The sequence below is a fragment of the Perissodus microlepis genome, chromosome 2, assembly GCF_051167445.1.
Source record: "Perissodus microlepis isolate ML-2025 ecotype Zambia chromosome 2, ASM5116744v1, whole genome shotgun sequence".
Classification (NCBI taxonomy): Eukaryota; Metazoa; Chordata; class Actinopteri; order Cichliformes; family Cichlidae; genus Perissodus; species Perissodus microlepis.
The window spans coordinates 6,946,717-6,970,993 of NC_140462.1; the positions used below are offsets into that span (position 1 = coordinate 6,946,717).

General features: G+C 39.4%; 1 protein-coding gene across 1 annotated transcript; it reads right to left on the minus strand.

Moving 5' to 3' along the window:
- Window positions 1–582: 582 nt before the first annotated feature.
- On the minus strand, window positions 583–23,335 carry tspan17 (tetraspanin 17). Its single transcript, XM_084942453.1, has 8 exons — window positions 22,680–23,335; window positions 11,632–11,682; window positions 8,855–9,001; window positions 7,984–8,154; window positions 7,373–7,498; window positions 7,112–7,159; window positions 5,424–5,540; window positions 583–5,173 (listed from the first exon to the last, which is right to left on the minus strand). The coding sequence occupies exons 1-8, from the start codon at window positions 22,764–22,766 to the stop codon at window positions 5,108–5,110; spliced, it is 813 nt and encodes a 270-aa protein (XP_084798579.1). The 5' UTR covers window positions 22,767–23,335; the 3' UTR covers window positions 583–5,107.
- Between the last annotated feature and the right edge of the window lie 942 nt (window positions 23,336–24,277).

Genomic DNA, 24,277 nt, shown 5'->3' on the forward strand with positions numbered 1-24,277 from the left:
AGCAGGTCGACGGGATGGGTTTGTATAGATCTGAGCTGTTCTACAAAAGCTAATAACATCAAGAATATAATACACAAACGCACAGCTTTTTGCACGTCGTTTTCTCTGACTTTCAGGATTAGCAGAGGAGGTCACAGCAGCACTGTGTCAGCATCTGAGCTCTGAGTCACTATTTGTCTCCCTCTATTGGCTAAATTTATCCAAATATGATGAATTAAAAGGACTTTGTAATCATAGGACACATTAACAACACCCCCAGAGTAAGTAAATGAGTAGGTTTAGCATTCATCTTCTGCCCTTTAGGTAGGCCTGCTTCCCCATAAACAATATTCTGTAACATTAGACTTCATGTACAAGTAGAAATAACTAATGGGTTAGGATTGCTGAAAGACCTATTACATAAAAAAAAATGTTATTACTGCTACTTAGGCTTCATCATAAGGCCACGTATTCATGTACTAGCCATTCATTCCTTTTTCATGTGTTATTAATGATGAATAAGGATTTCGGACAAAAGAAATAAATACATAAGGCCCAGCGTTCATGATTATTTGCATAAACCACAAAGGAGAAAAAAAAGGACACTTTTATCAATAATCCTTTAATATATGAAAGAGGCATGTATTAACAGAATATACAGTGTAACAGACCAAGTCCCACAGTTTTCATTTACAACACTTCTTCACGAGGTTACCCTTCGGAGTACGCAGATCGGAAAAATACAGCCGATTGTGGTATTATTCTGCTGTTATCCACAAAACTTTAAACATAAAAAACAAAGAAAACAGAGGATCTTCAGAAATTTTTGTAGTGGTTTATATCCGACTGACAAACAAACAAGTTGTCTTCATAAATGTCATCTCTGTAAAACCCACCAGATCAACACAAATGCGTTTTCATACCAGTTCAAATCACAAATGTGTTCGATTTGGGAATGTCGGTACTAACACGTGTGGTATTGCTGTTCGTATGCTAGCAAACGAGCCAGTTAAGCTGCATTCTGTGTGACATGAGCACGTGCACACGATGAGGTAAGACGTACAAATGTCTGATGTGCTGCTCATTTCTGTTAAACATGCTCGCGGGACATGTCATCCGACGCACTTGGCAGCCACTCAGAATTATACCTGTAAAGCAATTTTTAAAAGGCTCATTCAGATAATTCAATCAGTACAAATGAATAATCAATAATGGTTTATTCCAACCTGAACAGACGAGTTTGTGTATTTAAAGAAAAAGATCCACATATTCAGCTGCACAGAGAAACCAGGACGATGTTAACTGGTTGTATCTGCTAATTAAAAAGGTTTTGTGATTGCATATAAATGTAGGTCTGCATACACGCACGCACGCGCACACACACACACACACACACACACACACACACACACACACACACACACACACACACACACACACACACACCTGGAGACTGAGGAAAAGGAATGCTCATCCGCTTTCATGCTCGCTACAACATATTTAAAATGTAAAAATCTTCAAGAAAAGAACATTAAAACATCTCCGCATACTCTTGATTCACATTCCTTATCTCGATTCATGTTATGCATTGCACTGATCAGGATAAAGGGAAGTTCAAACTGAATGTGGAGCAGTAGGTCCATGCTGATAACACACTTGTACATTCATGGTATGTATAAGGCTCCTTCTCGGGAATGATTTAAGCACCCACAGGGGGGGAAGCAGAGAAAATTAAGAAGGTGTTTCTTGATGCAAGGCCATTATGATAAAGGACAAAGCGTAATTAGCATCGTTCTCTCCCTCCTGCTTTACAGGAATACAAAAGCAGAATTAGCCAAAGCCGTTAAAAACAAACATACTCGAGCAAGTTCACCTCTGTGGAGTCTGCATATTTAAATCCTGCCAGGCGGCTACTGCGAATTATTATGGCATCATTATCCTTATTACCAAGGTGACTGTCTTGGCACATCCATTCAAGCATGATGTTGGCTGCAGAGCGGTTTTTATTTAAGAGCTGCAGCCCTGTAGTCCAGGAGAATTGACACTCACGGCCTCCGCCTGCGTTCAGCCAGATCCTCAGCATAACTCAAACGGCTGCAGGTCTCCATTTCATCAAACATAACACAGGATCTCATCCTATGCATATGCACTCTTCTGTTATTTCTCTTTGGTCTTTGGAGGGAACGGTGTGTTAAAGACCCTGAGCAAAGACTTTCCAATTAAGATTTTTAGAAGAGAGAAAAAAAAAAAAAAAAAAACATGAAAATGCTTCACAGATTTGTTAAACTTTCTCATTTGTTAATTAGTGGCACACATTCGTTTCAACCCACAGATGTATGGAGGGAAGAGAAAAAAGAAAACAACAAAATACACACACAAGTTTCATCCAGATTCATCTAACAGACTGAACAGTAAGTGAAATCAAAGAAGCCCACACACAAAGCATGACAAACAACTTTCGCGGCACGTCACGAAAATATAACTCCAGGTGAGAATTAACTGCAAGTTCATCCTGTAAAACGACTCCATATTTATTCTAAATGAAATCTGTTTTTGGAGATTACTGGAAGCTGTTACTCACTGATTAGACCTAAAGTGCTGATATAAATGAGCCTCTCCTATACACACGCATCTACCTGAACCGGGGAGAAGTCATTAAGGCTCTGTCGCTCTTGTGCAGATGCATTGTTCTCCGCTGGCGATATTTCTACTTGTGCATTCGCGGCGCCTAAACTCAAATGACTCCCACTGTGTCGTGTGTTCCTCTTTTGTCAAAAGAGCCCGATGTTTAAAAATACATCAGAATGGTAGAGGCTCTGAAACAGGTGCACTATGATCAGGTAGATTTTTGATTTTTCTTTTTTTTCTGAAGGGAGGGGGCGTGGGTGAAAAGCAACATGTGACATGTGCACACGACAGACGATCTTAAGGTGGCGTCGCTGAAAGAACTCCTATGTATATGTATTCTGCAGACCGACTCTGAGAGAGAAGCAGGGAAAGTTTTCCTGCACTGTTCACAGAATATTAATGCTACTCATCTTTCAGCTAGTCTGCATTGCAATTCCAAACATGTTTTCTCATTTTTGAGAGTGTGTGTGTATATCTAAAGTGTGCATATATGGACCTGTGTGTGCAGTCAAGTAAATCCGTTCCTAATCTAGCTTGTGCAATGTATCCAAATGACATTGTGACAGCCAGAAACAGCTGTTGTGGTTAAATGCTTTGAATAATATACAGAATTACTGAGTGAAGCCAGTTATAGCAGAACTGAACTCACTCCAAGAGTGTTTTCTGAATGACTGAATAAATGGGGGGGGGGGGGAGAGACCCCATAATAATTAAAAAGGCGGTGACGTATAATGTGTAAACTTTAACATGAAAAACAACGTGACTATTTCCTCAGATGGAAACCGTAGCGGCCAGACCGATTTCTACAAGTGGCGCCACGTGAGATAGATTGTTAGCTCGACTATTGTAATACACCATCAATAATCTAGTCAAAGTTAAAAGCAGCATTCATGTTATATTGAGACTGTCGCTAATATTAAAAAGGTACGGCGTGTATTTGCTATTCTATTTTTTAAAAAACAATCCAAAGGAAAAAAATTAAAAAGACAACACTGAATTAAAAGATAAAAGCGTTACTGTAACATTGTTTAATTGTCCTTTGATTTCTAGGTTCAACTGGCACTTCCCACATGGAGGGACAATGAATTCACATTTTGGCCGTGGAAATGCCATTTGTTATCGTTTGGCATTCCTAATAACAACAGAATTGTGGCCAGACAAAACCTTGGCAGTTAGCTAATGATATTATTTGGTCTCCATTAGGACTGCTAACATTCACAATACGAAGCTAATTTGCAGCTGACTGATGAGCTGGAAGTAAAACAGGTGCCTGTAAAGCTTAACAATGAACCCGAGAACAGATTTATCTATAAATGACAGAAAATGAATGAAGAATTAAAAGAACATCTTTAACAACAGACATATGTTTTTTTGCAAAGAGAAAAATATAAGACAAATATGGTATACAGAAGTCAAGTAAAAAGAAAAAAAGAAGATAAAAAGGCCCCAAACTAGCAATCCCATGTGCCTGAGGGATGCTCGGGATAAACAACAACCTCTATCATTAAACCCCCTTTCTCTGTATAGCACACACTTACAATCCTTACTATTTCCTGTCATACAATACACTCAATCAACAGATGATGCAATCACCATAGGCCGAATGGGGTAACTTTTGGTGTTTATCTAAATTCAACAGACACGGATGGAAAAATAAGATATGCTTTTAACTGGCGGCAGGAAACACATTTTTTAGCCAGGCCCTGAGGTATAAGGTAAGGGGGCGGTCGAGGTGCACAAGTTCCATGTAAAGAACAGGAAGGACACAAAACTGGAAATTAATGGCACTTTTTACATTTGAACTTGAACAGAAAACTCTTGAAGTGACTTAAATTTGCAGATATGACCGACCAGTGTTCAGTTTTTTGTCTCTCTTTTGTTTTGTTTTTTTAGTGGTCATAAAAAAGGTCACAAAGGAGAAAAATGACACGCAGATGAATCCATGCGGCCAGCCAGTCATCGTCCTCTGGAGGAGAAGGAAGTGTGGGGGTGGGTGCGAGCTGACTTTAAGGGAAGATCTTCAGCCCCCTTGCTGAGCAGGACAAAGGCTCTGTGACAACATGTTGCTTGAGTTTTTTTTTCTTTCTTTTTTTTGAAAAAAGGAGACATTTTTCCTCATTTTGTTTTGTTTTTTTTTGCTGTTGTTGTCTTTTATCCATGGCTTCTGATCTCCGAGTTTTCTGGAGTCCTTGTGCAACTGCGTGCCTTAAATAAATTTGTCGAAAGAAAAAAAAAATAATAGAGGGGAAAAAAAAGTAGGCAGGACTCTCTTCTGTATATTTGGGTTAAAATCCCAGCTGAGTGGTAAACAAAGTTCTGACTGTTTGGTTTGTCTGTGAAATATATTTTCTTTTTCAAGCGTCACTCACACACATATCGGTGTGTGAGAGCGTGTGTGTGTTTTGCTTAGCTCAGTGGCAAAAGTTGTCGGCCATCCGCCTCAGCCGGACGGTGTGCTATGCGAGTTCGGTGCTGGGGCCGCCCCACTTCAATTCTCCTGTCACCAGTTGGCTTTGACAGCTCTGATGTCACTCACGAGGTTTTGAGCAAGGCAGATACCAAAAATCTAGAAGAAAATAAAAACATTTTTTAAAAAGGCCACACAGGATTTTAAGTCACTGGATTAAGGCAAAAAAAAAAAAAACAACAACAAAAAAAACAAACAAAAACAAACTACAGTTACATGTTCTGAACACTAGATGGAAGCGAAGACATAAAATCAAAAAACTAGAACTATTGTTAGTTTTAATTAAAGGCCTCATTTGCGATACAGCAGATTTCTTAGTGTGAGAAATCTCCAAACAACAGCTCATTACCTGTAAAAGTGCAATTCCAACAAAGACGCCGGCTACAATAATCAGGTTGTCTTGAAGCCACTTCTCAAACTGTCCCACGCAGCCCTTCGTATATATATACTTCTGCCGGTCCAACTCCTTTTTCACAAACATGAGCATAATTCAAGTGCATTAAAGTTTTGAGCGAGAAAACGTGTTTAATTTACAGCATATTGAATGATCTGCTCTCTGAGAGGATGCTGGCATTGCTCATTATTTAAACAAAAACTGGTACTCTGCCCTATGACTAATGCTGGACACAAACACAAGATAGTGTTTTGCCCACTGACTCCATCACAGTTGATGAGGGCGTGAAGACCTCACGATAAGCTGAGTCACAGCCTAAGATTGCAACATGTCAGTGTTCTCAATTACGCTGACTATCAATGCAGTGTATTCTTTTCCACCAAGGACACTGGTGGACTGAACAGACAAAAGCTGTTTCCTGTTGCCTGACAGATGGCCATTTCTGCTTTTGGATCCAGCTGATGATGTACATGCTTTACTCAGACACGAACATTTTTACAAAAAAAAACCAAAACAAAAACGGGTTTAATTAACGCTGCAACGAAACTAAAAAGGGGCTAAGAATTGGTGCCGCTGTACAATTCATTCTTTGTTATCCTTCAGACAAGTCAACCAGGAAAATCTTTTGTTCTCTCCCAGAACTTGAAATCTAGTTTTAGACCAATGAGGTAGAGAGAGCCACTTTGCAGGCAAAAAAAATAGCAGGAAATGCAATGTTGTTATAGCTGTGGACTTCCTCTAAAGCTATTTCAGCCCTTTGCCTTTGTTGTGCTCCTGTCCTTGCCATACTTCCTGCTCTTCCTCTTTCCCACCCTGCTCCCCGCTCAGGTGCTGCACAGGAACTCTCTGCACATCCCTGATAGTTTCAGCAAAATGTCAATGGCCAGGGCGTTAGCGCACAGAAAATGAATTCATAGCAACTCAATGACAGGTGGTTCACTGTACTGCAGCTCGCCTAGCAACAGCAATCTTTCTGACTGCAGTGCAGTGAGTTGTAACCACCACACCCACACACACACACACACACACACACACACACACACACAGAGGAAAAGGGAACGGACTGGCATAACCCACTGAGTCGCCAATTACAGAGTGTAGTATGGCTGCTCTTGAGGCTATAACTGGAGCCTAATTATCCCTGTTAGAAGAACAATCTGTTATTAAGGCAAGAAGCATACAGACTAGTCTGTGTGAGCTACTTAACCCACTATGTTCTCTATATCTAACACCAGCCATCTGGTTTTACCTATAGTAGTTTTAAAGAGAGAATGCAGAGAATGCCATAAAATCTCTCATTTAATTGGTTTTCCTTTGCATTTCAAACACAAATTCACTTTTTGATCGACTGACAATCAAATCCAATACAAATGAACCCGACTGTCACTCTGCCTTCGACAACTTAGACCGTTTCAGTCAAACGGGTTTGCAGGCTGTCAGTCAATTCGCCCTCGGGAGTATTTCTCTCCAGCAGCATTGCATCATTTTAACCAAGATTTCTTTCTTCCTGCAGAACTCCACATTTGCAACTGACTCTATCGTATGAGAACTGGTTAAGCGTTGCAATTCGTTGGGACTCTAAATTACAGATTTCCTTGATTTCCTTGTCTAAAGAGATCTACGGAAATAGAAGAGATACCAACCACGTGCTGCCGAACATCATAACCACACTGTGTGTTGATGACATCCTCCTGCAAAAAAACCAAACCAAATGGAGATTAAAATGGGATCCTCTACCACATTCATCCGTTACAATTTTACCTAAGGTCAGAAGGTTTGAAATAATGACTCTTTGCATGAGAGAAACTTCTTATGTTGACACACATGATGCGTGGCTACAGAATATTACACGAAACAAAAAGCTGATTATGGACAGTTGTTTGTGCTGCTGAAACGCGACTCACTGCAGGGTCTTTGATGCAGCACGAAAAGGGAACACCACAGCGCTCCCTACTGGGATTCCTGTCAGTGCAGTTGAAGTAGATGTTCATGTTCCAGTCGTCAGGCCCGTGCGCTCCGCAGCATGACCACTGGGACAAACAACAACAACAAGCAGAGATTAAACAGCTAACTCTAGTAAACACACAGATGTACCTTCTTTGATCTTGCCATCTGAGCCCTTAACAGGCTGGCTCAGGTCAGCCTAGGTTGTTAGCTTACTATGGCAGGTAATGACTACAAACAGTGAGATTCAAGTATGACCACAAAAGCCAATCTAATCGCCTTTAGGGTGCCTCATGACAGAACCTAGCGTTTACACACAGGAGCAAATTATCTCAACTGCTTCCTCCACATAATTGGATAGCCATTTGACCGAAATACAATCACATTAATCAGAAAAACCACTCCACATTTGCAGCAGCTGAGTCTTTTCATTCTTACCATAACAAGGCTGACTCATCATTTTCTGAGCTCACATGTACAGCCGCATTTCTAAGAAAGGGAGTAACTTCTTCCAGCAAAGAGACATGAACGATTTTAAGATAAGAGATACCATCGGTGGGGGTGAACTCACATATTCCTGGGCAAAGTCGATGAGATTCTGCAAGTCGATGTCATCGCGGTATGCCTTGACATTATTGTTGATGAAAAAGTTAAGCTGGTCTTTGATCCAGTCCTTAAAGACGAAGGCAAGGATCCCTGCAGTCAGCTCCAGGAAGAAGATCAAACCCAGGAACACAGAAAACTGAAAAGTACAAGTAAACACATGCAAACAGAAAACAATACACCTGTCACTTCAAGCAGGGAACAAGGAGCACCAAAGAAAATCCTGTGCCTTTCCTTCTGCTGGAAAATGAGTGTAAGAACAACTTTAATGTAATGTTCCTGTGCAGGTCAGTTTGTAGGGCCTGTCCTGATTTGCTAAGTGAGAGTGTGGCAATAAAAACTGCACTCCCACAGGTCCTATTGAATAATCCCTTTACAGTAAATGTAGGAGAAGATGCTGATGATAAATGCACAAAAGCTGCATTAGCTCTTCACGCTGATGCCTGATTTACTGCTGCTAATGGACATCTGCTGGAGTTAATAGCTACTCAGAATCACAGGCAGCAACAAGGCGAGTTTGTCTCTGTCAGTCACAGGTTTTTATCAATAAAGCTGAACCCAAATAAATCCTGGTGGTGTTGTGGCTGAAGAAAGAACTGCCTAATATGCATACAAAAAAATAGGCTTCAGTGGATCAGTATACCTTTCTGATCATTAAACAGGATTTGGTTTACTGATGAGGTATGATATGCCACACCGTCATTCATAGTATTTGGCTCAGGCGAGTCAAAGTGTCACCTGCTACACAGATACCTTCAGCCCTGGTGTGAAGTGCAGATCTAAGGGGTGTGAAATAATTAAAACAGTGTCTGTGCACATAAAGCCTAGAGGTGGCTTACAAATTTAAGCAGTAAGGTGTTCTCTCTGAGCGCTCCGATACATCCAGCAAAGCCCAGAATGAACATGACCCCTCCGACGACGATGAAGAGCCATACAGGGTCAAAGCCCCCTAAATCTGTGATGGATGACAGATTGGACAGCACGCCCTGAGGGGGAAGACAAAAGAGTGGTTAAAATTCAGACCATAATACTTCCAAAATCAATCCTTACCATCCCTATGACAAGGTCTCAGTAAAAATTCGCCTTTTACAAAAACACAGTTAACCTTGAGAAGAGCCTGTGATGCCAAAGAGAAAAAGTGAGATTTAACTAATGTCACAGCCTGCTGGGCCCTGTTCATAGATGCAGACTTGTAGCAGGGAAATTTAATAAACTGAAATACTGTTATTCCATTACATTCTTATATATCAATGTGATGTTTTCAAAATAAAATAAAGAACCTCACTGAGGTTTTGTTATCAGTTTAAATGCAACATACACTCACTCTATGGCATTTTTGTGGCAAAATTATAAAACAAGTAACTTCTAACGAGAGGCAAACTTCAAAGCCTCCTGAAAACACAGACATTTGTCCTTCTACTCTCCTCTCTGAAAGCCACACTGTGGCCACCATCTTATTTTGTCAGCGTCTGCGTTCTTAGAATTATTTACAACAAGACAGACTTCACATGTAATCATTCCCAATTCTTAACTATACTGTATATTGCAACTTTGATGCAATAAATTTGATCTTAGGCTGAATTTTCCAAAATTTTCAATTAAATGATTAGTGTCCAATCTTTATGATAGTTTCATTTTAATGGGAGGTAGATAGAATATTATCCAAAATTCGAGAAAAAACATATTACATAAAGTTTGCATTACATATGAAATTATTCACATGTCATTGAGTGAAACAAGTATTTCATCCCCTGCAAACCAGCCAGAATTCTGGCTCCAACGAGTGTGTGTGGGCACAGAGCCAATCAATCAATCAATCAATCAATCAATCAATCAAGGATAGTCCTGATCTCAGCCTGTTAAGCGTATAAAGCGTACAAAGCACACCTGTCCACAGAAGCCATTTCTTCCATTCCAGCTTCTCCACCACCAAGGGCGAGACCAAAGAGCTGTCAAAGTCTGTCAGGGACAAAATGTAGACCTGCACAAGGCTGGAATGGGCTACGAGACCATCACCAAGAAACTTGGTGAGAATGTAACAACTGTTGGTGCGATTATTCCGAAATGAAAGAAATAGAAAATGAACATCAATCGCCCTCAGTCTGGGACTCAGTGCAATGAGAAAAATCTTACCGCTGTGCTTGCCAACAGAGGTTTCTCCACCAAGTACTATGTCATGTTTTGCTTGGAGATCAAATACCTATTTCACTCAAAGCCTTGCAAATCAATTTATAACTGTAAATGTGGGTTTTTCCCCTGCATTTTTGGTTCTTATTCTGGCTGTCTTTATTAAAATGAAAAATAGAGACAGTTTATTTCTTTGGAAGTGAGCAAACATCACACAAATCCAGCCGGAAATGAAATTATTATTTCTTCCGCAGTAACAGTGGGCGTCGTTATTGTTTCTGGATAGCACGCTAAAGAAGGTACTTTGCGAAAGCTCCATAAAAACGAGTTCAAGCTTGTTTTATTAACATGTTTTTGTACAGCCCTGATCCCTGCTATATTTTTCAGTTATTTTGAAAAAGGAAACTACTGTGTGTATCCACTCTCAGTCTGACATCCTGTTTGCTTGTCATATATTATAGTGAACATGCCCAACACTTGCAGCTAAAGCCGAGACAGCTCTCGTACTGAGTTAATCTCCCTCTGCATTGAGCAAGGACAAAACTGTAGGATGAAGGCAATGCTGGATGCTCATGTTTTTATGGCACTGCTGCAGAATAAACTGCACGCATTTAAATTTTAGCAGGAGGCCCTGAAACAATAATGTAGTCTGGCTGTGCACAGCAGGCTTGAAACTAATCATCTTAGTCACTGAGACCCAAACTCACCATTACGACTTTCCAGCAACCACTATTCATCATTCACCCTAATCCCTTTAAATTATTCACGCTGCTCCACAAAGGTACTCCAGCGCAGGCCGATTTGCACAGAGTTCATGACCAGACGTTACTAATCAGTACATGGTTCCACGCTTGTGCAGCGATTTCTTGCTAATTAATGAACAAATTGACTGGTAACTCCTCTGAAAGAAGTTTTGAACGTAGCCAAGACTCACTGCACACGAGAGGTTAATGGCAACACCTGATCTTTGTAGCCTGTCCAGCGTGGACAATAAACAGCGAACCAGTTTCTGTGCAAATATACGATCCAATTTATCGTGCAACAGGCTTTCATACGAGACGAAGCACAAGGCATTCAAATCCTGGTAGCTGTAAGTCAAATGAGTGTGTCATTTGGACCCTATGGCTCCTTATTTGCAGCCACAGCCATTTAAAGCTCCAATCACCGGAAAAACAATTTAACCATTAGCTCGATATTGGCTCAACAAAACTTAGTTACACATCACACTGGAGCTGCAACAGTGAGCATAATTCATATCCTGAGACGTGTTTACCAGGAACATTATGAGGTTATATGCCTTTAAGTGCTACAAAGTGTTACAGGAATGGAGCTTCTATTTTCCACACCACTCCTCTCAAAAGCTCTGTTTACATCCAAACTCCATCCGATGAATTATACTTCCAGCTTATTACAGCTAGGATATCTGGAAGAATTTTAGCTATGTGGTAACCCGTAGCCAGTGTGTTTGTGTGCATGTGTTTATACATACCTTCTCCGCCCATGCCCACAAGCCTATACCCAAGAATGCAGCTCCTAGTAACTGTAAAACAAAGCACAGAGAGGCGGCTGTGAGACGGGAGGCAACTGATACAAACTGAAGCAGTTTATTACAGATGATACGGTTGTTATTGTAGCAAGACCGGGAATGGTTTGGGAGTGGTGCGGATTTCACTGGTGTCCCCCTGGCAACATATGTAAACAGCAGAACTGCTTTAGATTCAGAGTTTTACTGTGGTAATTGAAAATCTAATTCATCTTTTGTCATCCACTGCATCCTTTCTAACAATATTCACATAAGAACAAAGGGATCTCTCATTTTTAATTATCAGTGCACTTAAAAAAAACAGAGAGAATCACACAGGAAAGAGACCAATAAAAGAAAAACTGATTTTAGGAGCTTTTAAATAAAGTGAATTCTTCAAAGATTAAGTCACAGAGATATTACACTGAGCTGCTGTAAGGGTTAAAGAAAATCCGTCCAATATTAGTCTTTCATCCCGGTGTAGGACGAGTTTAAGGCTCACTGCTTCAACTTGACTGAAAGCCAAGTGGCTGTGTTACTAGCCCATGGTGTCTAAAGATGTAAAAATGACACAAAAACAACAGAATAGCTACAGGATGAGAAAAATCACCGGTTTCTGGTGTTTACACGTAGAAATGTTACTGTCTAATCAGCTGCTTAGCTGCTACAAAATGGCATTCATAAGAGTTTTAGGATGTCGATGGAGAGAGCTGGGGCAAACTCTAATGGTAATGCCTGAAATATAATAGCTCCATTGAAATTGTGTTAAATCATTTGTTGGGAAGCTGATTAAATCGCGAGAAGCAGGTAAACTAATGGCAGCCCATTAGCACACACCTAACAAGATCAACGTGACAGTCTTGCAAACAACAACAGCAGTCAGCAGTTGGATTGGGGGGGCTGCCTTGACCTGGTAGTTATATAAGCGTCTGTAGCGAAGGGTGTGGTAGATTCAACTGAAAAGTGACAAGCAGGAAGAGTCAGTGTATGCAGGCAGACATCAGAAGAGATTAGACTGACAGAGTGGGAGTATTACAGCACTTAGCCTTTGACTTCAAGTTTTTCATGCAGATTAAAGAAGCTGAAAACCGTGACAAAGGAAACCACTTGCATCTTGCGACATGAAATGCACAGCAACACAATGCATCAGAGTCGCCAGACAACATGGATAACTACTAGTTCACTTCTTCAAAATAAGGACATTTGTAGAATGCTGCCTTCATTTTTCTATATTTGAATGTTAATAACCAATTTGGGGCACTGAACTACTTAAGCAGCTTTGTCAAGCTTGGCTTCAACCCTAAAATGGAATCTATGGAAGCTTTCATTCATTTTGCTTCTCTACTTCAATGCTGATCAATATTTTTAGGCAAAAAAGAAGGCATTTTAGCATCAATACAACAGTTTTAATATCCGAGTCTGAACAGCATATAGGACCAGAGCAGAAAAAGGCAAACATATGACTCAGGTGTGCAAAAATTCCAATCAGTTTCACATCATTGTTTTGCAAAGTGCAACCTTAGCATGCTTTGACGCACTGATGAAAGAAACTGAAAAGCTTGGAGGCAAAGCAATTCAATAGACTGGACATTTTGGAGCCTGCTCTCAGTTTCCACCTCTAGTGACTACACCCAGAAGAAGCCTTGCTCATAAGTGCTCTGTTTTCCAGTTCTTTTCCATGGTTCAGGAGTTTATTTTTAAAAAAAAAAAAAAAACATTATTTGTTGATCCTGTGTTCATTTTTGGATATGATAATGGTTCCTGTAGGTCCCTACACTACACCGCTTTACCACAGTTGTGCACCAACACAAAAAGAGCAGTACATAATCTATCCAGGAATCTCATCAGTAGTAGCTTGTTTGCCTGTCCTCCCAACAGAATAGTGAACTTGTATTCAGCCTCAAAAACCAGGGCAGAAAAGGAAAAGGAAAAAAAACAAACAAACAAAAAAAATACTGTTTTTGCCAATTTTCAATGAACCCATTGCCATGTTTTTAGAAATCTAAATAAAGTTAGGAGTCAGAAAATGTACCTAATCTTTGGCACGCATGCTTTAAACCACACCAAAATCACTGTAATTCAATTATGCAGTAAGAAACAAGCTGAATGGTAAGCTGTGGCATTTTTCCAGTTCTGCTAATGGAAACATTTTTATTTGAGAGGGTCAAGCGGGACATGCTCAGTCCAGCTACTGCTTTCGCAATATTCCGCTTAATCAGGAAGAGTTCATGCCAGTAAACAGAGAAAACCAGATATTTTCACGGAAATGCATTTAATTGGCTCACCAGACCTTGGAAACCACAACGCATTCTGAGTAACAGTGAAAAACATTACTTTGATTTGTTTACAAGAGAACTCCATATCACTTTTAGGCTGCATTTGGTAATAGTACCAGTACCCAGAGTTACACACCACAAACATTTGTCTAAACACAGAGAGGTACATCACACAGCCTTTTAAAATAACTAAATGTCCAAAACCCAATACAGACACCAACATTTTTCACCCCTTTCATTCGAAGTGTTTGTTGTTATTTCACTAGGGATGTCACTCTGCCTCCTCACTGGGTAATATCAAATAACTTGCCAAGCATCCTGGTATTATTTTGTTGAGCATAGTATTAAAATTTTCAATCTTGCATCTTTAAGCTCATCCAGTCTTTTTGATTTCACCTAAGAAATCTAACAAACCAACCTCATCAGTCGATACCAAGGAAGCCTTTAGTACATAATCAAAACGTCTCCCATCTAGATTCTGCAAGTCATTTTTAACCTCCTAAGACCTGGCGTTCACTTACGTGGACATCACATTTTGGGTTGTCTAGACCTAAAAACACTAATTTTTCTCTACAAGGGCCTGATATCCACTTACGAGGACATTCTGCTGCCACTGTTCTATCAAAATTTAAAACGAATGTCCTTATATCTGGATCTCATTTTTTGTTAGAAACAAAAATCAGGTAAAAAAAATAAAATAAAATCTGCCAATTCTTTGTTTTTACATTCATGAGGTCCCAATATGCCCAAATATCAAAGAGATATTAAAAATGCATGCCATGGAAGAGTTCGGGTCTTAGGAGGTTAAACGCACCCCACTCGTTCTTGCAGTCCTCTGCAACCAGCCTAGCTTCTGCTGGTCTAGGCAGTAGAAGCTAGGCATCTAAGAAAAACTAACAAGTGATCACATTCATCCTTATTCTTGCTTCGCTGCATTGTCTTCAACTGGATTTTAAAATTCCGTTGAAGACTATTTTAAATGTTTAGTGACATACAAAGCCGTGCTGAGACCTTATTCCATCAGTCACCTTCTCTGACCAATTTTTGATTTATGTATGTGACAAGTTTTTTAATTCATTAGATCACTGAAATGTGAAAGAAAAAAAAAAAAACCTGATGTGGCAAAATACATGATGCAAAATCTGTGCCACTACCAAAACTTCTGGCTACGACTGTGTATGTGTGTGTACGCAGAAACACCATGCAGACACCACAAAAGTATTTTGTGGTGTCTGCATGGTGTTTGGTTATAGAACCAATTTTATTATTATTTTTATTTCCGTTCAAGAGTACTTCAGAACACATCAGGTTGTATTTCCTCCTGCCACAGCTTGATGTGGCACTGAAGACAGTGTTAAAGAGACATCTATGCCTGGTACTAATTTATTCTTGGGGGGGGGGGGTCTGTGAACTGTTATTTTATACTTTATAAAGTTAATGTAAGTTTCAGACAGGATGGATTCCTGAAAAAGCCCAAAATCAATGTTTAGTTTAAATCAATGTTTACCTGAGATAGACTCTCTAAATAACGTCCTCCAGACAATCTTTTCACCTGTTTAGTTTAAAAATTTAATTTCTACTGAATGTGTTGTTTGTTTGTTTTTTAATCTATTGCAGAGATTTGACAGGACAGATCAACTAAGCAGTATTGTGAAATATTTACCGTGATAACTGGCAGTATGTGTTTGTGCTTTGTGCTTTTTGGAACCTTATCTGTAAATCAAACTTTCCTTTACAGACCAGTAAATTTTAGACTGAACTTACTGAAAGAATACACAACACAAAAAGAACAAACTGTCTTTGTATAGTACTTGCGTAACATCCTTATTTTGACTAACTTTTCTCACAACCTGAATCAAATTCAGGTGAGCTTGTGGCACTAGAATTAGCTATGTGAGACGAATCTCTAAATACCACTCTCTGTGGCAAAACGTCCTCCAGACAATCTTTTCACCTTATTAAGAAACTCCTTAAACAAGACAGCTGGCTTTGGGACTTTGTTGATCAGGTGCTTTGATGAAGGAAACCTGCTACCTTTTCCCCAGTAAAGGTTTTAACAGAGAGGACAGGAACAGCGCTGCAGTTCTGGACGGTAGAAACATGTTTTCTTTCACTCAACCTGAGCTCACCATCTGGGTAACGACTCCGACCCTTTGCTCTTGTGTGTGAACAGACTCCAGCTCCACGTTAAACTGTGCCAGCATCATCATGACTGCTGTTGTTGTGTTATCAGTGTTTTTGTTTAAAGTCTTTTTAGTCGCAAATGTGGGTTAAACCCTTGCGTTTGTCTGTCCATGGTGACAGTAGTGTGCTACAGAGCCATGTGTTAAATGAAACGCCGACACAAAGAATTTCTGTCGAAAACTTTTCTTTTACAATCGAATTATTTGAAATACTCAATAAATCGTTACAGCACTAATCTCTTTGTACAACACAACAATGTACGAGTCACCACCTTTGGTTTTTTTAAAATATGTTATTAAAACACTCAGGATCTGTTCATTTAAATCTCACCCGCATGGATAATGCATTTCTTTTGCTTTTGATTAATTTGATCATTCTGTCAAACCTATGTATTTTACCAGAAACTAATTAAATAAAGTCTGAATCTAGATGTCTCTTTATTTGCGTTATTATTCAAATCAAGGTTCCTTCAGTGTCAAGTGCTGCTTGTAAAATATGTCCTTCCCAGAGCGAGGGTTTTCTCTCTATGTGGACTAAGAGATTATCAACACTTGAAAAGATGCCTCCCTAAGCCAGCTGATCCCATTAACCTCTACTAACTGGCAGACAAATCAAGCTCCCCACTCCTGCACACGCATGCACACATACACACACAGGATATAGTGTGAATCCCCTTTCCATGACTCCCTAAAAAAATGAATATTTAATGAGGGGGATAGTGTGACACCGTGATTCTCAATCTCAGCAGCAATGTCAACAGGGTGAGCAAATTGTTAAGCTCCTCACATTCCACAACATATATCTTTACTACTAATACTAATACTTTCATCACATGGCTACAACATATATATACTAATTTTGCAGATTAATTCTTTACATCAAAACATAATTCGAACGTCCAAAGAAAATAAACTTTAAAGATTCAACACCAGATTCTGAGACAGAATGAATGAATAGAAAAAAAAAGGAAGAAATATCACTAAGCGCACTCTGACACCATGTGTTGGTCTTAGCTGTGAAAAGAAGCAGAACACAAGTAGAAAATAGGAAATGTAGCACAAACGACAAAACAGGAGGACGGCAGAAAATGGAAACAGACATTAAAAAAAAAAAATATGATAGCATTTCACAGAAAACAAACTTAAATGTAGACTATGCAAAGCACTGCTTTCCTTTCACGAACGTACCCCGAGCTGTGATGTCAACTCCAAACGGGTCAATTTTAGAGAGTTAAGTTTATGTTAATAATGTTTATGTTATATTACCTCTCAGAAACTTCTCAGGATGATGCTTGCTAAAGAAACACCATTTCAGTTTTGTTAGCTAATGAGTGAAACGTGATAGTAAACCATTAAACAGGAGTAGCTACACTGTCCCCTAGTCTTTTATTTTTTCTCACTCTAATATTAGCATTTATTCTATTAAACCTCTTCCACCTTACATTAGGTAGAGAAACTGAGAAACTGTGATATACAACCACAGTGATTAGTAACTGTCTTTTCTAATTGTGTTTTGTTCTGTTTTACTAGTATTAAGCACAGGCGTATAGATGAGTTGGTTTTAAAAAGGGGCTCTTTCACCTCTCAAATGGCTGAAGTCATGACAGAGAGGATTGTTTAGTTATCAGCAGCTGGGAACATCATCTCAAAGACAAGAGCAAGCCTCATTCCAGAGCACATCCACTGCAATCATGAAGTCATAAACTGAATCATCTGTAAACTTTTGCAAACTTATTATTTTGGACTGGAAAAGAAAATCTTTTTGATTTCTTTTAAATATTTATTTGAGTTTGTGGGCAGAAGCCATTTTTAGTTTTCTATTAGCACGTCTTTTGTTTAAATACTACTGGCACTTTTATTTCGTATTACATAACATTTTCTTTTTTTTTTTTCATTTTTATTCTGACGGTCCTGTTGAATAGTGTTAAGAATACATTGGATTATTTTCAAATACAATTTTCTCCAGTTATTTTATAAACCAGTGTTTTTGAAAATTCATGGACATCAACAATAATTATATTCTAACATTAAAAATATTTTTGCATTTACACATACTGCTGAATGAACTTTTACAGAAACATAAATAATTTTGGTAATTACTAAAAACATCAATTTTGCACATTTACTTGTGGTATAAACCTTACATCGCAGGGCTCGCAAAATCGCTAGCCCGACGTCCCGGGGCTAGCGATTTTTCCAGTCGGGCTACCAAAATCTGTCTCTGCCCTGCCCGTCGGGCTATCATAGGAAAATATATTTCAATGCTTTTGCATTCTTTCGGAAATGTAGCTGGGTAATTATGTCATTGGCATCGGTGAGCCACTGTCAATATGTGACATATTGAAATCGTGTTTGAATTTGCGCTTGTTTTTTGCTTTCACTTTGCAATCGCGCGAACTGTTTTATAGAGAGCGACAGCACTGATTGGTGAGTGATGATAATTTGCGCACCAATTCCTCTGACATCGTCTTATCAATCGTTAGCTTACTATGCAAACATGACAAGTGAAATCTCCCGCAGCAAGCTTAAACATGTGAGAGGTTGATCGCGCAGAGAATCGCTGAGCTTATGTGAGTCCGTGTGTAAAAGCAGCAGGATATATATTTTAGTTCTGCTGAGCCAAATAAGACAGGTCAGGGTGAAGAAGTGACAGCCAAAGAAAAGCTTACCACAAAACGGAACGGTTATGACAAATCAGACTATGAGGCAAAAAGAAAGTGCAGCTTTATGGTTTCATGGACAAAAGAATTTCTGTGGCTGCGATATGATGAGCTATATAACCAGGGCTGCACATAAGTGGTCCGCAGGTGCGCATTCGCTGTCAAAATAAAAAACGCGCACAAGATAAGAAGTTGCACCGCGTGTTTGCGTACATAAGATTTTCTGGAGGAGGACAGACATTTGTTTAGAACTCTTAAAGATGTCGAAGAAGCTCCTTTAAGCAATTACTTTGGTTTTCCTCCACCTCCAAAGAAATGTCAGAAGGAGTCCGAACCACAAAAGAAGCACGTATTCTCGGAAAAGTGTTTGCAGGAGGTGAGCTGGCTTCAAACAAATGATGAACGCACAGAGATGTGGTGCAGAATGTGCCGTGAAAATCCCACTCTAGCGGACAAAAACAGTGCCTTTTATATGGACGCAAACGCGCGTTGCAACTTCTTATCTGGTGCGCGTCTTTTATTTTGACAGCGAATGCGCACATGCGGACCACTTATGTGCACCCGTGTAAATAACATAATGTTCTGCCGGGTGTGTTGTTGCTTTTCCCTCGATTTCTGAGTCGACAAGCGCCTTTGTTACTGGGACCAGTCATTTTAAGAAAGGCCCCCATTAGAACCCATGAGAAATGCAAGAAATGCATTATTGCTCAGTCTGCAATATCTTTCCCAGAACAAACACCAATTGCAAATAACATACTAAAAATAAACCTGAAAATCAGTTTAGAATAGCGTACTATGTTGCAAAGAGTGAACTACCACTGGCAAAATTTAGCAGTCTTTGCAAACTTCAAAAAGCAAATGGCCTCGATCTTGGTTCCACTTGCCTCTTTCCCGTGACTTCAGTGGAAATTTCAACTTCAGGATCTGACACAGACTGATTCATGTCCTACACAGTTCTTACAAGTTCATAGAAATTTCTGTTCAATTAGAACCAAGTATTTGAGTTGATGATTGTAATTTTTATACAATGTTGTAATTTGTGTTTAAAGAATTTTTTGATTAATGTTTTGTTTCCGTTACAATATTATACTTTAATGTATAATATTGTAACGGAAACAAAACAGGAAACAAAACATCAATCAAAAAATTGCTCTCTTTTTTATTCGGGCTACTTAAATTTATTTTGGGCTACCAAAAACTGAAGAGTCCCTGCCCGAAGGGCTACCAGGGATTTTGAAATTTTGCGAGCCCTGCATCGAATGAGAGTCTAATAAATTTGCTGAGCACTTTAATTTCTGATGACAACATCCCCACATCAGTGTGGTATTCCTCAGTGTTATGGCTAATATAAATAACATTATCATTAGCTTTCATCATTGGCCCAGTGGAAAAACTTTTGAGACTGATCTAAAACCACTAACCAAAGACTGGTCCTGGGTTCTGTTAAATGAGAGAACAGAACAAGAAATGAAATATTGACTCCAACACAGCCCATTAACTACATTATAACCTTTCTCAAGCTTTACAATGGCAAAGCTGTCTGACAAATTTACTTACATATTGTGTTCAGTGATTAAGGCTATATTTCAATTCAAGATGATCAATAAGAGATAAGGGCAGAAGTGGAATAATATATCATATAACTGATCAACTGCCATGTCTCCATTTTAAGGTAGAGTCACTGAAACGGCCTGATATGAGAAATGCTGAAAACCAAAGAAAGGAAGATATGTTCTAGGAACACACACACAATGGGATCTTTAAAATAAGGTAGCTTATCAACATTTATTCCTTCATTTCATAAATACTGAGAAAATCTAACTGTCCTCTGTGCCAAAGGTAAAGCAAAAAAAGTCCTTATCTCCTTAAATGCTATCAGTAATGCAATCAACATTGCAATAACTAGACAAGTTTATCCATGACTAAGTCACAGAGCATGTCTCCGAATAACGTCACACCTGGTTGTTTACAGGTGTGCTCCAGAGCTGTAATCATGCAGCTTGCCTTTTGGTGCCAAATGTGAAAAGACAGAGCTGTAGCTGGCTAATAACACTCTCACTTGCATTCAACCAACTCAGCAACTTGGTTACAGCTTAACAAGCTCTTAATTACAGCGTGCAGAGCTCCCAAACATTTCAGCAGCTCAGGCAGAAAATGTGATTAATTAATTGGATGTGGGGAATGTGTCTATTCTAAGGATGAGAGAAGGTGTGTTGTTCGTGGGTGAGAATGCCTGGCTGTCAACAGCAAGCCTGGGTACTGCGAAACCTCACACTAAAAGCAAGTATTGTTCCATTTTGTTCACAATATTTATGGCCTTACAAGCATTTTGTCTCAATTTAGGCAGCCCTTTCAAGCCTGACAAGATCACTAGAGGAAAGACAAATGGGTTGATTTGTGGAGTACAAACCCCATCTCTTTCTATTTCAGCAATGCACTGGCTTGTCTGTCAAATCCAGTTCTGCAGCACACAGACAAGAGTAGAACATCTTCTAGTGATTATTAACGGAAACAGCCAGCGAGCTGGAACTTGTTCCACTGTTTTACAGAGAATTCAGACACATGACTGTTAGCTTGGCCTAAGTGTCAAACACTGCAAAAGAACACAATGAGTCAGATACAATGCTGAAAGCCCATGACTCAATATTTCCTTGTTGATTGCTCATTCAGATGAAATTACAATAAACTTCTGTCGATAATAGTAGCCTCTGTATCTACAAATATCATGTTCATGGAAATATGTGGCAGGTATGGTGCACTCATATTTGTTTTTGAAGGAAAAGTGTTGTGGAATGAGGAAGGGATAAGGAAAGTTTGAGCAATGCCAGAAAAGGCAGATATACGTGAAGTCCGTGTTCCTTGTGAGTCTGATAGAGCAACCGTATGACGGGAGAAAACACAGACTTACAAGCCCCCCTCCCAGCTTTTGTTCTCACCATTACTCTTTGTGCATTTGTGGGTGTGTGAGCGAAGACAAACAATGCTGTCCCGCACAGTCTGGGTGCTATAGTATAGAGTGAAAGAAAGCATGGAAAGGGGAGGGTTGGGTGGTATTCAGACCGTATGGCCTTTTCCTTTAAACTGTGTGTGGGAAGACCTCCTGGGGCAGACAGACACGCCATTCCTTCACCCACAGACATTATATTATACCAGCCCACAGAGGCGATGCAGATGAGTGAGGAGGGAGGTTAGGCAAGACTGAACAGAGAAACTTTTCAGAGACGGGATAAAGATGGAGGGAGGGGTATTGTAAAGTAGACGTGCAACCACTTGCCACTGCCCCATCAGTTCTGGTGAGAATTATGCTATTGCTCAGCTCAACTAGGAGCAGAAACTATTATAAAAGAAAATTGCTCCTTTATTTTTCTTTACTAAACTTTACATTTAAATTGAGAAGTTACAATTATAAGTAATCTGTCTCTGATGGCCAAAAGTTTCTAAATGGAAAACTGTAAAGTTTACAAGTAATAAACAGAGGCACGCAAAAAAAAAAAGAAAATAAAAAAATCTAAATCCTAAATAAATAGAGTGTGCAGCTGACATTTTAGGGCATGAACACTGTCCTACATTAAACAAATAATTTCCTCCTCATTTACAACAATTTACTTCTGTTAGAACAAGCTAATCTGCTGTGCATGACAACACACATAAACATCAACAACACCGCATAGCTGGATGGAAAAAAACGTGACTTTCATTAAAATCAAGTGACTCAAGAAAAAACAAACAAACAAAAAAACATACTAGATGGAGCTCAGCGATCAACTTCCATTGGCCAACAGCAACGGTGCTAACGTTCCCGACGTTTACACGAATGTGTACTTCAAGTTTTCACTATTTACGTGAAATTTCTAATAAAACCAAAAGGAACGAGTAACAACACTGTGTTTACTTACCCAGAATACAATGTTGAATCCAAATAAAACGTATTTCACACAGCAGCTGACTTCGGCTCCTTTAAAATGACGGTGTTTTCTACTCATTCTTCCACGGAAAGTGGTGGCTAACTGACGAGCTAGGCAACTACTATGACTGATACTCAACCAAAGCTACAGTTCTTAAACAACTGAATACAAGGTTAGCTGGCTCCATCAGCTAAGCAAACCCCGCGTTAAGTCTTCCGGGTAGGTTAAAACTCAGACATATGTGGCTAAATTGTCTTTAACTTGCTTTGACTATTAGCTTGCTAGGCCAGCTAGCTCGCAACTTCTATAGTTAGCATTAGCTGCTAATAACAACAAATCCAGGAGCACTTCAACTAAGGCACACAGATGCGGCTCTGCAGCTCCGTCGACATTCAAGTTGCCTGGTGTTTACGTCGCTTCGCTTGCTGGAGGATCGAAATAAAGCTGGCGGTACTTCAGCTACACCTCCCTAATGTTATCTGTGTTGCTGCATCGCCGCTTGTGAGTCTTCATCCTTGTTGTTTTGTGCTGTAAAACAAGCCCCTGCTGTCAAACGGGAAAACCACTGCGCTGGCTTTCACCCTTTTCACCTCAAGAGCGGCCTCTTGTGTCTCAGCCTAGCTTGACCACACAGAGAATAAGCACTGTATGTACGAGGTTGCTTCATTAAAAGCTGCAATAGGAAGTGGCCAGGTTTATAGTGTGAGTTCAAATGGAAGGAGTGCACAGTAATTTAAAACAAAAAACCAAAACGGGACAGGACAGTATGAGTAATGATATTAACAATCATGTATAATGATTAATAATTAGCTAGATTCTAGCTCATTATTTACACTTTTGCCTACACCTGCCACGACGCATTAAAATATCTGCGGTGAGAAAGGTCGATTAGGAATGACACTTTAATAAACGGGGGTACTCAAGCGCAATTATATATTCATAATTTCAGCCATAATGTTCTGGCATGACAGGCTGAGTAATTTCACTCCTTTAAGTAAGTCAGTGAAGGAGAAATATAGATAACTGCAGAATATGTGAAATGTTGTGCAACGTGATCAAATGAAAAAGGAAGTGAACAATCTGTTCTGAACAACTTTGCCTCATTTGAACTTCTGTCTGGAGTCCTACAGATGGCAGTCTATGATCCTGCGATAAATGCATTTCCTTTTCACCTCTGGGTGCTCCACTCTGGGGCATGCCAACCTTCTAACTATTGCCAGAAATGTGTATTATGTTGTACTGACAGTAAACACAGCACAAGACTGTAAAACCAAACAGTATTAGCCTGCATTAGCTATTAGCTACATGTAATATTTTCATCAGGTACTCTACTTTTTCTCAATATGACATAAACCCGCACCTAATAACAAGACAAAGACATATTATGAAATTACAAATACACTGTCCACATTGTCATATAATTTTAAAGGAGCGGCTGTTAAAGGGCCTTAATGTTGTAGTGATACATTTAATAGTATATTTATTGGCCGATAAAGTTTTATTGATTATAGAATAAAAACACTAATTTAACATTGTAAATGCGGATATGTTACTACTTATCTTCCGTGACCAGCTTCACATTTTATTTA

What these genes read in the sequence shown, in the direction of transcription:
- tspan17 (XM_084942453.1), bottom strand. Translation starts at nt 22,766, where the DNA reads ATGAGTAGAAAACACCGTCATTTTAAAGGAGCCGAAGTCAGCTGCTGT. An exon ending in GATTCAACATTGTATTCTGG is followed by an intron (nt 11,683 to 22,679) that starts GTAAGTAAACAC and finishes TTTGTTTTACAG; the next exon opens with TTACTAGGAGCTGCATTCTT. An exon ending in ATGATGTTCGGCAGCACGTG is followed by an intron (nt 5,541 to 7,111) that starts GTTGGTATCTCT and finishes TTTGTGAAAAAG; the next exon opens with GAGTTGGACCGGCAGAAGTA.